This window comes from Crotalus tigris, unplaced genomic scaffold, assembly GCF_016545835.1.
Source record: "Crotalus tigris isolate CLP2741 ecotype Arizona unplaced genomic scaffold, ASM1654583v1 scf7180000018585.330925593:3314079, whole genome shotgun sequence".
In the NCBI taxonomy this organism is placed as follows: domain Eukaryota; kingdom Metazoa; phylum Chordata; class Lepidosauria; order Squamata; family Viperidae; genus Crotalus; species Crotalus tigris.
This window is the reverse complement of record NW_024097088.1, coordinates 203,071-219,128: the sequence shown is the minus strand read 5'-3', so window position 1 is coordinate 219,128 and position 16,058 is coordinate 203,071. Positions and strand designations below refer to the sequence as shown.

Here is a 16,058-nt window from a genome sequence, read left to right as displayed (position 1 = left end):
GGGGGCTGGACTAGAAGACCTCCAAGGTCCCCTCCAGCTCCATTCTATTCATGAGATGGGACAAGGGGCAATTAATCTCAAACAGTGTTTCTCAACCATGGCAACTTCAAGACAGGTGGTCTTCAATTCCCAGAATCCCCTTTCTGTGTTGCCTGCATTCAGTGCTCCCTTCCGACACCAGGATGCCTTGAGGTTGTCCATGTTCTTTGAAGCTGCTTCAATCTTCTCTTCCTCCACAGATGCAGAGTGCAGCCGAACAGGGGCAGAACCAGCACTTATTCCAGCAACGTCCCTTACCTCAACAGACCACCACCCTGGGTTACTTCCACCACCCCCAGCCCCCGAGCCATCATCTGCAAGGGCAGCCGTGCAATTTACAAGACTTGCCCGAAATGCAGCTGCCTTGAGGTCTCGAAAGAGAGATGGATCATCTTGCTTACCTTGGGAGCAGCAACGGCTGAGCACCGAGAAGGAGAATTGGTTCCTTCTCAAGACGTAGGCCAACCATGGGAACAACCATCCAAGGACGGGGAAGGAGCGGAGAGCTACAGCAGTGCAAAAGGCAGATAGCTATGGATGCTCAACCTGCCGCTCAGCAGGCGCAGGAAAGGAAGATCGAGGGAGTACGTTTGCTTAAGGAGCTGTCGGTCAACATGAGTTTGACGCCCAGTCCAGAACTGGGAGCTCACTTGGACGAGAAAAAAAAAACAGCTTGACTTTCCAGTGAAGAGTGCAATCCGAACTCAAGAACTTGCAGGAAATCACAGCCATGAGCTGCAAGTAGTTGGCACGCTGTCGTACCACACGGTGGGTGGATTTAAGCTTGTTTTGATACAGGATCAAATTTTACACGCTGATAAATTTAGACCCTAAGAAGCAGTTTTTGAAAAAAACAAAAACCCACTTTGCTGTGAAATATAGCCAGTCCTGGGCCTGACTGACTTGTTTTTCACCTGTTCAGTGTGCAATTGATGTATTTAGTTTGCAATTTCCTCGCAACTCAATTTTTTTTTCTCCCTTAAGGACTTATTTTTTGGGGAGAATAATCGAATGATGCTGCTATCATTTATGAAAAACCACTTTTGCCTGAATAATTCTGTCGTCGTGCACCAGCTGCTTTGATTTTTCGAGTTGTCTATAAAAGAGTCCATTTGGTTTTATTATGAAATGGAGACTTTGAAAAAAAAAACACCTTGTATCTAGCTCGACTCCCTAATTAGCCAAATAGGGTACAGAATCCTTAATGTTTCTCCTCCAGTCTAATTAAACTTTTGTTTTGGAGAATAATCTTGTCACCCAAAGATAAAAGCAAACTTTGTGGTTTTGCTGTTAAGGGTTAGGGGTTTGGCGAAGTGGAATCTTGGATCTAAGAAGTGTCACAAGTCAGTAGGGTTAGCAATAAAATGTATTTTTGTAAATGGTCATTTTTTTTTAAAAAAAATTCTGTTTATATATTTATGAACTTTTTTAAAAGAAGTTTTTTTTAAATTCCTCAATGGTAAGAATACACCAAAGCATCCCTTATTGTCTCTTTTTGCAAAAGGAATGACTTGTAATTGCAAGGGGCATTTTTTTAAAAAAAAAAAAAAAAGATTACCGGTAACTTTGTTCAGCTTGCACATTTGTTCTTTAGTCTTTCCAGCTGTACTTCTTTTGGGGATGTGAAACGGTTACCTGCTGCTATTAGTGCAAAGTTGTTTCACACTAGATATATCCAGTTCCCAAGCTCAGTGTTGGAAGGCATTTGTTTAATAACAGTTCAGGGTCATACATTTGAGAAAAAAAACAAACAAATTGTATTTATTCAGGTATACCTGTGTGTATAAAACTCTCAGGCAGATAAATCACTGTTTTATAAGAATCTGTATTTTCCTAGGATTGCAGTTATTTAACTGCAGAACATGCTTTGCATGGACAGGTGCGTACCGGTCAGTTTCCCTGACCGGAACAATGGATTTTTCTTAAATCCAGTATTAATAGAGCGGTTTTCCTCAACGTTGGCCACTTGGATCTAACATCTAATCTGGCATCTGATGCAGTGTTTTGCAAACCTGGGTAAATGACCCCATTGGCTTTGCTTGTCAGAAGGTCGCAAAAGAGGATCACGTGACCCCGGGAAACACCGCGACCGTCATAAATAGGAACCAGTTGCCAAGGGTCTGAATTTTGATCACGTGACCCTGGGAGAATGCTGCAACGGTCGTAACCAAGGAAAACAGTCAACTCCCTTTTTTCAGTGCCGTTGTAACTTCAAGCGGTCACTAAGTGGACTGTTGTAAGTCGAGGACTACCTGTACGTGTGTTATAGAAATTAGAAGTCTTAGCAGGATTCAAGGTGAGACAAATCTTTAGTTCATTGTGGAAACACAAGCACCTTTCTCTCCCCCCTCTCTCCCCCCAGTGTGGCACTTTCTGTACATATTTACAAACAAAAAGGCTGTTGGGTTTACAGATGCAAAGTCTAACTTTATATATTAGCTGTGTACAAAGGGAAGAAAGAAAGAAAGAAAGAAAGAGAGAGAGAGAGAGAGAGAAAGAAAGAAAGAAAGAAAGAAAGAAAGAGAAAGAAAGAAAGCACAAAAGGGGAAAAAGAAAAAAGCAAAGTTTTAAAATTGAATATTGAATTTATTTTGTACGGTGTCAAATATAGATCATTTTTTAAAAAAAATGTTCCTAGTCATAAAGTATTTTGTAAAATGGGGAAAAGCAGAAGAAGCAAGAAAGTGTCTTACTGAGGGATTTTTTTTCGGGGTGGGGTGTAGAAACCAAGTTGGACTGGAATCCCTCTCAATCCTTGTAAAACCACGTCCTAGCTCCTTCAGCAGATTTGTACATATTATTTTGGAAGAAAAATAAAGCTCTACTTTGAAGAAGCATCACGCAATGGCTGATGGACTATGTTCATGGAAAGGGAAGAGGTGCTTTGTGGATCCTATTTCACTCCAAAGCAAAAATCAAAGTGCTCATTCTTAAAAATAGCTTTGAGTGGCTGAATTGAGGGCATTCTTTACTCCCTTGTAAACATCTGTCATATTGGAGACAAGAAAATAAACTAGTTCCGTACCATATTATTTATGACTTTTTTTTTTCTTAAGGATAATAATATATACATGTCTATTTGTTTATAAGACAATTCAATCCTAAGCTTTAATGTGTGTGTGTGTGTGTGTGTGTGTGTGTGTGTGTGTGTGTGTGTGTACTTGTTTATCTCAAGTATTTGTACTGGTCTCTTGGAAAACATACTATAAAAAAATGCTATTCATATGGCCATCCACAATTGCATTTCATACAGTACTTTTGTTGAAAAAGACACTATGTCTATATCTAGATTTTTTTCCCCCCTTTGTAAACGCTTTTTATCTTTCAGCTCGGTCATTTAGTAACCATGAGCAGCAAAGAAAGAAAAAGGAAGTTGGCATAAATCAAACTTTTCTGAATTTCTGATGGTGGTGCTAACTCCAGATGTTGTAAAAAATACTTTCAAACTGAAGAATTCTTGTATTAAACTGCTCAGGTCTAGAAACTGGGATTTTATATCCCTGGTGTTCATATTTCTCAGTTATGTTAGAATTAGGAGCACATTAAATTGGAGAAAACGGGGGGGGGGTTGTGACATATCAGAAAACAACTGGATTTTGAAAAATATATACCTGTCTGTAGTTGGCAAAAGGCCTCATGCCACCATCCTCAATTTTGCTGGAATTAAAAAATAGCAGCACTTTTTAACTTAAAGATTGCAAAGATTAGTGACTTTTACTAAAGCACTGCTTGGATTATTAAGGTAAATTGAGAAGAATTTTAAAGGCAATAGAGGTTTTTTTTTTTTTTAAAAAAAAAACTCATTCTTGAAAGACTTGAAAAGTCTTTGAGGAATAGATTCTTGGAAAGACTTTGAAGAATGAATTCTAATTATTTTTGTTCCAACTGAATAAAGCCTCACTGTTCTATTTTCTAATAGGGCTGAGTTAGCTTCAGGCTCACAATCCATGTTTTACCTGGAACTGGAAGGATTTCAGCCTGAAGTCTGAAACATAACTCGCTCTCTAGGATTTAAGTACTAGAACTTGGCTTAGCATTAACCCTCAACCTTTGCAGAGGACCCATCTGGGCAACACTAAGAAGAGTTTTTTGTAATCGCATCCAACTTTCTTACTACTACCCATTCCTTTTTACTAAACACCTTTGTGATTTTGGACCCCATAAAACAATGGCTTCCACCCAAAAAGATGTGTGTGTGTGTGAAATAAAGGAATTACTGCAACGTCAAATAGCTGTTTCCCCCAAATCATTTCAGTGGTGTGTGTATATAGAATTAAGCAGCTGATTCTGGAATTTCTAGATTCCTAGTTTTTCATTGATTGGACTGGATGGTTTTTCAAAGGGAACCTCAGAATTCTACTTATCTCACACTTTGAGGAAAATAACACTACGACGCCACTTCCCGGCTTGTAAAATTGGGCCAAATCACCATTGTTTTGGATACTAAGTAAAAGAACTGTCCAGAAGTGGAATGGGATAACTTTCTACAGCCAACTGATCATGGCCAACTTGCCATGGCCAACTCATGGCCAACTGATCATGGCCAACTTGCCTTAGCCAACTCACGGCCAACTCTCCATGGCCAATTCATCATGGCCAACTTACTGTAGTACAACTCGCTGCAGGACAATTTAGCAAACCAATTTAATTAATGTCTCTCCTTTTGCCTCCTTTCTTTAATGATTCTATACCACCATTTCTTTGATACTAGTTTTAACTCTTGTCTCACAGAGAATTGTCCCATGGCAACTTGGCCACAGGAAGTTGACTGTGGCAAGTTGGCCATGGCGAGTTGTCCGTGCAGATTGTCATAGACCTGTCCAGAAGACGTAGGCACAGTCGCAAATATTTAACGCTATCAGCCGAGAAGGCTTCAGTGTGAGGCAAGTAATGCCTTTGAAGAACCAAGTTTTGAAGAAATGTATATTTTAAAAAAATTCTTGGCCCCCATTGAAATGAACAACTTTCCTAAATAGGTGTTCTAAACTGGTTACAGATTCTGCCCTCAATCCGTTAAGCAGCCCTACATTCCACGTTTTAAGAAACTCTTTGCAAAAATGGCTGCCTTTACCCGTTAAGACAACACAGCAAAACAGGGGCTTGAAAAGTGAGAACTTGGAAATCTTGTACTGTCGAGGAGACAATTTAGGGGTTATTTTTCCCCCCCTTCCAAGTGGCCCCGTGTTGGTGGCTGTGCCTTATAAAATCTGGTGTATTGAAATGCAAAGATTAGGTGCAATTGTGCTTCAAGCAACTTGACCCCACAAAAATAGAAATAAAGCCACGGACGCCGCCCGGCTATTAAGGGAATGGGACTAAATCCTCAGGGTGAACTTGAAGCTCAACGTTATCGCCCGTTTCGGATTGTTTTATGCGGAGGAAAGAGAAGCGAGTCCAGGGGTTCTTACAGGCCAGCCCTTGATTTTAACTGAGTGGCTTTAGCGTTGGCTAACTTGGCTCTGACGTTGACCGGTTTCTCAAAAAACCTCACCAAGGCGGGTTCGTTTAGCAAAGAGGCCAGGATCTGCTCAAAAGCGAACGACCAGCCTTCGTGGACGGAGCTGGAGAGCGGGGCTCCCGGCTCATCCGTCTGGGAGGTCGGGGGTGCTGTAGGACCAGCCTCGGGAGATGTTCCTCTCTGGGCTGGGGAAGTGGAGCTCTGGAGCTTTCGTCCCACCTCCTCCATCCTCAACAGGAGGCCGGTGACAGTAGCGATGGCCCGGAACAGAAGCTCTTCTTCTGGATCACCGTGGAACAAGTTATACAAGGTCTTGGAGAATTGGATGAATTGGGACTGGGAAGGGAAAAAGAAGAGACCTTTTCAGATCAAGCCTGTACATGTGTGTCAACAGAACACGCCATGCTTGCAGCAGCTTTTCATAAATAGCACTTAAGGCTTGTATACCGCTTCACGGTGCTTTTACAGCCCTCTCTGAGCTGTTTACAGAGTCAGCCTCTTGCCCCCAGCTAGCTGGGTCCTCATTTTACTGATCTCGGAAGGACGGAAGGCTGAGTCAACCTTGAGCCAGTCAGGATCGAACTGCTGGCAATGGGCAGTGTTACGGAAGGAAGGGAGGGAGGGAGGGAGGGAGGGAGGACAATAAGAATAGGAAGGAAGGAAGGAAGGAAGGAAGGAAGGAAAGGCAATAACAATGCTAACATCGGATGTTCTTGCTTGACAATAGCACTTAGGCTTATATACCGCTTCACAATGCTTTACAGTCCTTTCTAAGTAGTTTACAGAGTCAGCATATTGTCCCTGACAATCTGGGTCCTCATTTTACTGCCCTCAGAAGGATGGAAGGCTGAGTCAACCTTGAGCTGGTGAGGATCGAACTGCTTGCAGTTGGCAGAATTAGCCTGCAGTACTGCATTCTAGCCATTGCGCCACCAGGGCTCATAAAAATGGGTATCTTGCCTAGATTTCTCCATCAAGTGTCCTGAAGATGCATTGAATAACGCTCTGCATAATTTCCAAGCTTCCTGGTTCATCTGGCAGGAGTTTATGAGTTTGTAGGCCAAGATCTAAAGGTCTCCAGGTGAGAGAAGACTATATTTTGATGTTCTAGACTTTAGCAGAATTTGTTATATGGGAACCTTGGTGCTCTCTGAGTTTGGTTGTTTTCTTGCAGATGTTTCATTATCAAACTAAGTAGCATCATCGTCATTATCATCATAACCCTAACCCTGATGATGTTACCTAATCTGGTAATGAAACGTCTGCAAGAAAACGTCTGCAAGAAAACCACCAAGCTTGTATGCTCAAAACTGGAGGAATAAAGGAATTCCAACAGAAGAAGAGATCATATATAAATTTATTTTGGAATGTCACGTTATGTCCATCTTTGTTTTTAACTGTATTATAAATAAAAAACTTTTAAAAATTAAAAAAAAGAAAACCACCATGCTAAGAGAGCCCTAAGGTCCTCACAGCAAAACCCTGAGCTACAAATAGTCTCTTCTATCAATATTTGCTACACCTCCACCCTACCTGTATTAATGGAGAACAAAAAAATACTCCACTAAAATACTTGCTTCCAGAAAAGTTCTCACCTGGTTCATCCGGGGCAAATCCTTAATGCTTGCTTCCTTTTTAAGGATCTCGTCTTGCCACTGCTTCAAGTAAGCCTGGATGTCCACTTTCCCTTTCCCTGTTTGGTAAGAAAGAATCAGATGGGTCAATTGTGCTGTTCTCCCAAAGAGTTTCTGCTAAGGAATCAGATCTGTTTTGGGTAACGTTGGAGCATTTACAGTTTCCAGCTGAAACTTCATCCCATCTCAATCGAAAGACTTTCAGCCGGGCTTCCTGATGTGAAGGGATGGAATTTGCAAGATCACTAAAGGCTTTCCTATTTCTGCCCTGCTACCCTGCAAGTCTTGTACTTCACACTCTTTTTTTTTAATAAATGTTTTTTTTATTTTCACAAACAAGTGCTCCATAGACAACCGAGTGATGACTGAGTCCCTTAGTAATTCTGTGGTACATATAAGCTTCCAATATTACACCCGCCAGTACATTTTCTCTTTCTTTTATACTTTACACTCTTAATGCCAGCCTGCAAATCAAACCAGGATTTCTTGCTAATCCCTACAAGCTTGGCCTCCTTCTTCCTTCCTTCAGCATGGCTTCAAAAAGACTGCCAACAATAGCACATCAGAAGGGAACATTAACGGATGCAAATTAAGCTGTGGTCAACCTCAACTCTGATCCCCAAAGTTAAGATTCTTAAAAACTGTGCCTGTCGACGGTCATGAAGGCGAAAGGCAAGATGGATACAGAGGCCAAGGTGGACTCAAATTTCACACTTTTACGATGGGCAGCCTTCAACGGTACACCTCCAATCTCTGGCTAAGTCCAGGCCACCTACCTTTTTCAGGACTTGTCTTTAAAGCATCTGCTTTATCTTCAGGAGAGGAAACTAAGATGAAGAAGAGGGAAAAAAGATACTTCTGATCCATCCAAGATATTAAATGCATTATCCATCCATGTAGAGGAGGAGTATTTACAGGCAGTCCTCAACTTAATGACCACAATTGAGGACACAAGAGGTGATCATGTGACCCTGGGACACTGCAACTGTCATAAGTACATGTCAGTTGCCAAGAGTCTGGATTTTGATCATGTGACTATGGTGAAGCTGGAATGGTCGTGAAGTCACTTTTTCTAGGCCCGTTGTAACTTTGACCGGTCACTAAACGAACTAGCTAGTCAAAGACTAGATGTACTTTGTCTACTGCAGTGCTTCTCAACCTTGTCAACTTTAAGCTGTGTGAACTTCAAGCTTTCTGAGAGTTGAAGTCAATGCCTCTCTTAAAGTTGACAAGGTTGAGAGACCCTGATATACAGCAAGAAAGTGATCTTTGCTCCTCGGAGATCCTTCTGTTAGAGATCCCAAGAATTAAACTTGAGACTCTCCACCACTGAGTTATGACCTGGTCCACAAGATGACACTAACACTGCCAATAAGGTTGACCAAGACTTATTCAAGTGCTTGCAATTAGCAATAGCAATAGCACTTGGACTTATATACCAATTTACAGTGCTTTATAGCCCGCTCTAAGCGGTTTAGAGTCAGCTTATTGCCCCCAAGAATCTGGGTCCTTATTTTACCAACCTCGGAAGGATGGAAGGCTGAGTCAACCTTGAGCTGGTGAGAATTGAACTGCCAAACTGCCGGCTGTCAGCAGAATTAGCCAGTAGTACTGCACTCTAACCACGGAGTCACCATGGATCATACTTTTACTCAAGAGAATGGATTCTGAGCTTGTGGCAAAGGATCAGCTCCACCCTAATTTCCAGAAGACCTCCTTGGCTTTCACAAGCAGAAGTTAGACACGTTGACACTTACCACTCAGTTGACTGAAATGGATCAATTCTTCTTTAGAGAGTTGAGCTCCTTTAAAAGGGCTCAGCGATTCCACTTCGGTAAAAGCTGTCAAAAGAAAAAAAGAACAAGTTAAAAATCAAAAGGATTATATACAATGCATCACACAGCCTGGAAGATATAGCAACCGTATGACTTCTAAAGGGTTCCAAAAACGTATAAATTAACTTTTTAAACTTTAGCTAAATCTGATATTATAAATTAGCAGTTTGCATAGAAGAGGGGAAGTTAAAAACCGAATGTTTTTTCTTTCTCTTTTTTTCTTTGTTCTCTACTATTTTGATGACTGTTAAATTTGCTATCCTTAAGCATTTTTTTCCTTTGCTACATTACAAACAAATTAAATAACAGTACGGTCTAGACTTTAACCTTGAGTACTGAGCTCGACTGAAACTTTTATTGTATAACAATACAATGCTGTACAATCTGTGCAGCAGAATTTCTTTTTCTAACGTTATATTCATTTCTGGAAGAAAAAGCTAAATAATCTCATGGTCAATAACACTGACCGTATACTAATATTATAAATATTGTAAATTGTAAATAATATTGATATAATACCTCTTTCTCTTTTCTTTGCCCTCAATGCACTATTGAAATCTAAGTAATTTATATTGAGTTTAAATAATTTAAACAGCAGAATGTCAATATTCTTCAATCAGTACTGCATAAATGCCACTGTACTAAAACCATATTATTTATTAAAACCTACAACAATATAATTTTTTTAAAAAAAGGAAGTCACAAGGATTCAAAGATGGCTTTAAACTTCACAACAGCAGGAGACAGAGTGTATGTGTCATGAGTTCCTGTCTCAGCCTCTGTTTATTTGCCCTACTTTAAAAAGAAATAAATAGCATTTTAGGGATGAAGGATGATGTCCTTGGTTAATGGGTTTCCTGGCTGGGGAAGGAGTTACCTTGGGTCCGTCATGATTCAAATTGACTTGGATGGTTTTCAACATGAAAAGCAAGGACTTAAACACAATACCTCCACATGACTCACCTGGTGGAATGTGCAATTTGAAAAGCAGGGTCAGCTTATGGGTGAAGCTTCCATGATACAGGACGTCTAATAAAAAGGGAGGAAAGGAAAAATAAATAAAAGCAAAGAGGCCATTCAAGGAGGTTCATATGCAATGGAGATGATCAGATTTCAAAGTCCTAGTGGACAATCATTTAAATAGGAGCCAGCCGTGTGCTGCAGCTGCCAAAAAAGCCAACACAGTTCTAGGCTGCATTAATAGAGGGATAGAATCAAGATTACGTGAAGTGTTAATACCACTTTACAATGCCTTGGTAAGGCCACACTTGGAATACTGCATCCAGTTTTGGTCACCACGATGTAAAAAAGATGTTGAGACTCTAGAAAGAGTACAGAGAAGAGCAACAAAGATGATTAGGGGACCGGAGGCTAAAACATATAAGGAAAGACTGCTGGAATTGGGTCTGTCCAGTTCAACGAAGAGAAGGACCAGGGGGGATATGATAGCCGTCTTCCAATATCTCAGGGGCTGCCCCAAAGAAGAGGGAGCCAAGCTATTCTCCAAGGCGCCTGATGGAAGGACAAGAAGCAGTGGATGGAAACTAATCAAGGAGAGAAGCAACCTGGAATTAAGGAGAAACTTCCTGACAGTTACAACAATTACCCAGTGGAACCACCTGCCTCCAGAAGTGGTGAATGCTCCAACACTGGAAGTTTTTAAGAAGAAACTGGACAGCCATTTGTCCAAAATGGTATAGGGTTTCCTGCCTGATCAGGGGTTTGGACTTGATGATCTCCAAGGTCCCTTCCAACTTTATTATTATTATTATTATTATTATTATTAAATGTCCAGAATAGAACACAATAACAGAGTTGGAAGGGACCTTGGAGGTCTTCTAGTCCAACCCCCTGCTCAAGCAGGAAACTCTATAACAAGTGGCTGTCCAATCTCTTCTTTAAAACCCCAGTGATGAAGCACCCACAACTTCTGAAGTTGTTCTCCTGGTTAATTGTTCTGTTAGAAAGTTTTTCTTTAGTTCTAGGTTGGTTCTCTGCTTGATTGGTTTCCACCCGTTGCTTTTTATCCGGCCTTTGGATGCTTTGGAGAATAGCTTGACCCCCTCTTCTTTGTGGCAGCCCCTCAAATATTGGAGCCCTGCTGGTTACTAAATACTCAATTCCTGCAACCGTTCTTTGTACGTTTTAACCTCCAGTCCCCTAATCATCTCTGTTGCTCTTCTCTGCACTCTTTCTAGAGTCTCAGCATCTTTTTTATACCATGGGGATTCCATTATTGGGGAATAATTGAAAACTGGTTCCATAGTCACTGAATTGATCTACACTAGCCAGATCTCACCTAGGGAGGGGACTTTATCCGAATGCTCACTCTACAGATCTCTTAGCTTGGGACGTATTTGTGACCCTACCCCAAATGGATACAAATTCTTTGAAGTTGATCAGGCCGTCCACGTTCTCATCCAGGAGCCGGAAGGTCCACAGAGCCAAGGAATCTCGGTTGGCACAATGTGCCCACGGGCTCAGGAGATGGTGCAAGATTCGGAATTGCTGACAGTCGATCCGATACTGGTCCAGATAGGGCAGGCTGGCATCGTGGTGCTTTAGGGCTGGACTGTTTGGTTTCCAGTAACAGGAGAGAAAATGTTCTTTCTGACCAAAAACAAGAGAAGGACCCAAATAAATGAGAGCAAAATGTCATCAGATCACATGGGGACAATTTGAGGAACATCAAGTTGTTTTTCCGCAGAATTATCCAGTGCTAAAGTTGAACACCGTTGGCTATTAAAGCTCATAGCCTTAACCTCTACCTAGACAATTATGCTATCTCTGAAACTCCAGCGGTGGCCCCTTTGGGAAAGATCACCAGATGTTTACTTATTGAAATTAAGCATTCAGGAGCTCAAGGTCATCAATTTGAAAACCTCTTTTTCTTTCATCTTCATCATAGCAGCTAACAAATGAATGGAATGGAAGGATTGACCAACTCATTCATTGAATGCCCATGGCTGATTAGGTCTGTTAGAGGTCATGACCGTCAGACAGACATGAAAAGTCTTTTGCAGAGGACAACCAAGATGTTACCTTGAATAATTCATACAGTTCTTCCAGGTTGCTATGGCTGATAGTCACATCTTGGGAGACAACCCGGAGCTGAGAACAGACGACACGAAAGCAAGTCAGGTTAAGATTGGATGTTTGAGGGATTGTCCTAGCTGTATATTTCAACCGATGAATCAAAGTAATTAATAAGTTTTCTAGTTAACTAAAGTCTTTTAGGTAATTGGGTGTGAGACTATGCCTGTATTTCTATCTATCTATCTATCTATCTAATCTATCATATCTATCTCTCTATCTATCTAACAGAGAACAATTGATACTTAATGATGAAACATTATGAAACATAATGATAAATTATGTTCAATACCAGGACAAAACCAATGACCAGAGTCCTGATATAGACAAAATATAGTACCTACTCACCACATTCTGCTTAGTTGTGTTTTCCAAGGTTTGGATGACATATAGTCTGTTGCGACGTCGCATGCTTTCCACTTCCTCAAATCGGATTTCACCGTATTTCTGAAGGAGACCAAGATGCTATTTTACTGCTTATCAGGGTTGAATGCACAATACCTACAGCACAAACAGCCAACTCCTTCAGAGTTGGTTTCCAAAATTATTCTTCCTATCCTCCTCCTCCATCATCTTCACCACTCCAAATCTTATGAATCTTCTTATTTGAAGCTCCAGTCAGAGCACAGAAGACCACTCCTTCTAAGATTTCATACCACAACACCCAGAGGTGAGGTCCACATTTGAAAAACAAAGAAACACATCTATACAAACATAACTGTCAACTTCTGAGACTGACCAAGTGGCTACATCTGTGGCTCCCGACTTCAATCATCCTTTTAAGCACAATCAACATTCTGAGAGGTCTCCCCCTAGCCCCATCTAATTTCGGGCTTATATTGCTTTATATTCCATTTTTTGGAAGAAAGGCCTTCACCCAGAAGTGGACCCTTAAGGCGGCTTCATTCTGCAGGCCACGATACAGCAAATTACCGATTCTTCTTCTGAGGCGAAAGCGGAGAAGAAAGTGTCAAACAAACCTCGTTGGATTCTCGAATGAGGTCTGTGATGTCCACTCTGGGGTGAGGGGTTTTGCTTTCGCTCATCCCAGAGGCCTGCTGAACTGCTGGAGGTAGTGGGCTGTCCTTGTTGGTCACACTCTCAAAAAACCTTGATTCAAGGAAAAGGATTGTGTGAATTGTGTTCCCTTGCACACATTAACCGCTCTGTGCACACCCATATTATGAGCCGGCTTGGTCTAGCGGTTAAGGTGCTAGACTAAAAAAAAACGGGAGATGGTGAGTTCTAGTCTCACCTTAGACATGAAAGCCAACTGGGTGACTTTCAACCAATCACCAGGAGACTGGGACTTCTAGTCCCGCCTCAGGCATGAAAGCCAACTGGGTGACTTTGGGCCAATCACCAGGAGACTGGGAGTTCTAGTTCTGGCTTAGACATGAAAAACCCACTGAGTGAGCCAATCACCAGGAGACAGAGAATTCTAATCCCGCCTTAGGTATAAAACCTGGCTGGGTGACTGTGGGCTAATCACCAGGAGACTGTGAATTCTAGTCCTGCTTTCTCCATGAAAGCCAGCTGGGTGACTTAGGTCCAGTCCCTCTCTCTCTCAACCCAGCCCACCTCACAGGACTGTTGTTGTGGGGAAAATATGAGGAGGAAGGTCTGTTGGATCCGTCCACTGCCTTACTTGTAAAAAATAATAAAGGTGGAAAACAAATAGATACGCCCACACCATTGCACAACCTGTAGCCCAGCCCTAAATGCAAACACAGCTACCATCAACCCACAAACAGCCGCCACACCAGCACCTGTTGAGGACTGTTACGGCTTCTGCGTCGTCCTTGCAGGCCACCAGCTTGTCCACGTTGTAGTCAAGCACGGCCAGGCCCAGCTGCAGAATGGCCTTGATGCCGTCGTAGAAGAAGCAATCCACCACGTTGACAGCGCTCTCAATGGGCAGGACGCTGACGAAGAGGGTGAGGAACCAGGAGAGCGAGACGGAGGAGAAGAACGTCATGTCGGTCATGTGCTCCGTCAGCTGCGGCAAGTAGTCACGGATCAGGTCCTCGAACACGGCCTGATCTACCAAGGCACCTGAAAGAGACGTCTGGTTACCCAGCAGCGGACGCAAACTCAGAAACCCACATTTTACAAACTCAAAAACAGGAACTGTGAGAGGGACCTTGGAGTCCTCGTGGAGGATCCTCTAAACCTGAGCCAGCCGTGTGCGGCAGCAGCCAAAAAAGCCAATACAGTCCTGGGTTGTACAAACAGAGGCATAGAATCAAGATCACGTGAGGTCTTAGTACCGCTTTATAAAGCCCTAGTAAGGCCACTCCTTGGACCATAAGAAAGGCTGAGCGCCAAAGAATTGAGGCCTTTGAACTCTGGTGCTGGAGAAGACTCCTGCGAGTCTCTTGGACTGCAAGGCGTTCGAACCGGTCAGTCCTAGAAGAGATGAACCCTGACTGCTCTTTAGAAGGCCAGATCCTGAAGTTGAAACTCAAATACTTTGGCCACCTAATGAGAAGGAAGGACTCACTGGAGAAGGGCCTAATGCTGGGAAAGATTGAGGGCAATAGAAGAAGGGGACGACAGAGAATGAGATGGCTGGATGGAGTCACTGAAGCAGGAGGTGTGAACTTAAATGGACTCCAGAAGATGGTAGAGGACAGGAAGACCTGGAGGAACGTTGTCCATGGGGTCGCGATGGGTCGGACACGACTTTGCAATTAACAACAACAAGGCCACTCCTGGAATCCTGCCTCCAGTTTTGGTAAACTACATTACAAAAAGGATGCAGAGACCTTGGAAGAAGTGCCAAAACGATTAAAGGCCTTATGAAGAACGGGTTGGGTATGGCTTGCCTAAAGAAAAGAAGGACTAGGGGGGACATGATAGCAGTATTCCAGTATTTGAGAGGCTGCCACAAAGACTAGAATAGAGCTGGAAGGGACCTTGGGGGTCTTCTTGTTCAAGCAAGAGACCTTATCCCATTTCAGACAAGTGACTGTCTAGCCTCTTCTTAAAAATCTAAAGGGATGGAACGCCCACGATTTCTGAAGAAGAGGGGTTCAAATTATTTCCCAAAGCACCAGAAGGCAGAACGAGAAACAACAGTTGGAAACTAATCAGAAAAGAAAGACTATGGGGGGAGGAGACATGACAGCAGGATTCCAGTATTTGAGGGGCAGCACAAAGAAGAGGGGGGGGGTCCACTTATTTTCCAAAGCGCCTGAAGGCAGGACAAGAAGCGACGGATGGAAACCAATCAAGGGGAGAAGCAACCTAGAACTAAGGAGAAAATTCCTGACAGTGAGAACAATTAACCAGTGGAACCACCTGCCTCCAGAAGTGGTGAATGCTCCAACACTAGAAGTTTTAAAGAAGAGACTGGACAGCCATTTGTCTGAAATGGAATAGAGTTTCCTGCCTGAGCAGGGGGCTGGACTAGACGGCCTCCAAGGTCCCTTTCAACTCTCCAATCTCTGCTCCCACCACTCATGAAAGCAATCATCACAGTAAACCCAACGAAAACAAAACGGTACCGATGATACGGCGATTAAAATAATCAGGCAGCATCCGTTCACAGACGGCCACCAGCAGCCAAAATGCTTCCTCTTCTTTGGCGTAAAGGAGCAACACCGACGTTAATATATTCATGGCCTTTAAAACAAACACAATTATTATTACGGTTAGTCTGGCCTTCTGTCCTCTCAGCGTCACCTCGCTGACATGATATTTCTGCATCAGAGGCCACGGCCACCGCAGGGCGGCTGCAGGGCTCGTGAAGAGACTTGCGTAGGAGCACATTTAACCAGTCACCAATGACTACACTGAGCAATATTTTTGCTTTAGAGGAAAGTAAAAACATTTACTTACATTTCAGCAAAAATGTAAATCGTGGTTATGCAACGCTTGTAAGTATGGAAAATGGTTATAAGTCACTTTTTCCGGTGACATAACTTCAAATGGTCACTAAATGAATTGTTGTAAGTGGAGAACTATCTGTATAGAAGGGTCCTCTGCAACTTCAAA

The 16,058-nt window shown here is 42.5% G+C and overlaps 2 protein-coding genes across 6 annotated transcripts in view; one reads left to right on the top strand and one right to left on the bottom strand.

Moving 5' to 3' along the window:
- Positions 1–3,068, top strand: part of PASD1 (PAS domain containing repressor 1) — a 51,757-nt gene extending 48,689 nt beyond the window's left edge. For all 4 annotated transcript variants that reach the window (XM_039354679.1, XM_039354678.1, XM_039354676.1 and 1 more), the window contains one exon: positions 240–3,068. In XM_039354679.1, coding sequence (XP_039210613.1) covers positions 240–407 — 168 coding nt within the window. In that variant the 3' untranslated portion in view covers positions 408–3,068. The remainder of the gene's footprint in view (positions 1–239) is intronic.
- TBC1D8B (TBC1 domain family member 8B) overlaps positions 2,611–16,058 on the bottom strand; it is a 28,475-nt gene continuing 15,027 nt past the window's right edge. For both annotated transcript variants that reach the window (XM_039354674.1, XM_039354675.1), the window contains exons 11-21: positions 15,569–15,686; positions 13,829–14,114; positions 13,040–13,169; positions 12,408–12,506; positions 12,009–12,077; positions 11,336–11,576; positions 9,930–9,995; positions 8,889–8,972; positions 7,908–7,958; positions 7,093–7,190; positions 2,611–5,833 (exon numbers count right to left, since the gene is read on the bottom strand). In XM_039354674.1, the coding sequence (XP_039210608.1) occupies positions 5,444–5,833; positions 7,093–7,190; positions 7,908–7,958; positions 8,889–8,972; positions 9,930–9,995; positions 11,336–11,576; positions 12,009–12,077; positions 12,408–12,506; positions 13,040–13,169; positions 13,829–14,114; positions 15,569–15,686 (1,632 nt within the window). In that variant the 3' untranslated portion in view covers positions 2,611–5,443. The remainder of the gene's footprint in view (positions 5,834–7,092; positions 7,191–7,907; positions 7,959–8,888; positions 8,973–9,929; positions 9,996–11,335; positions 11,577–12,008; positions 12,078–12,407; positions 12,507–13,039; positions 13,170–13,828; positions 14,115–15,568; positions 15,687–16,058) is intronic.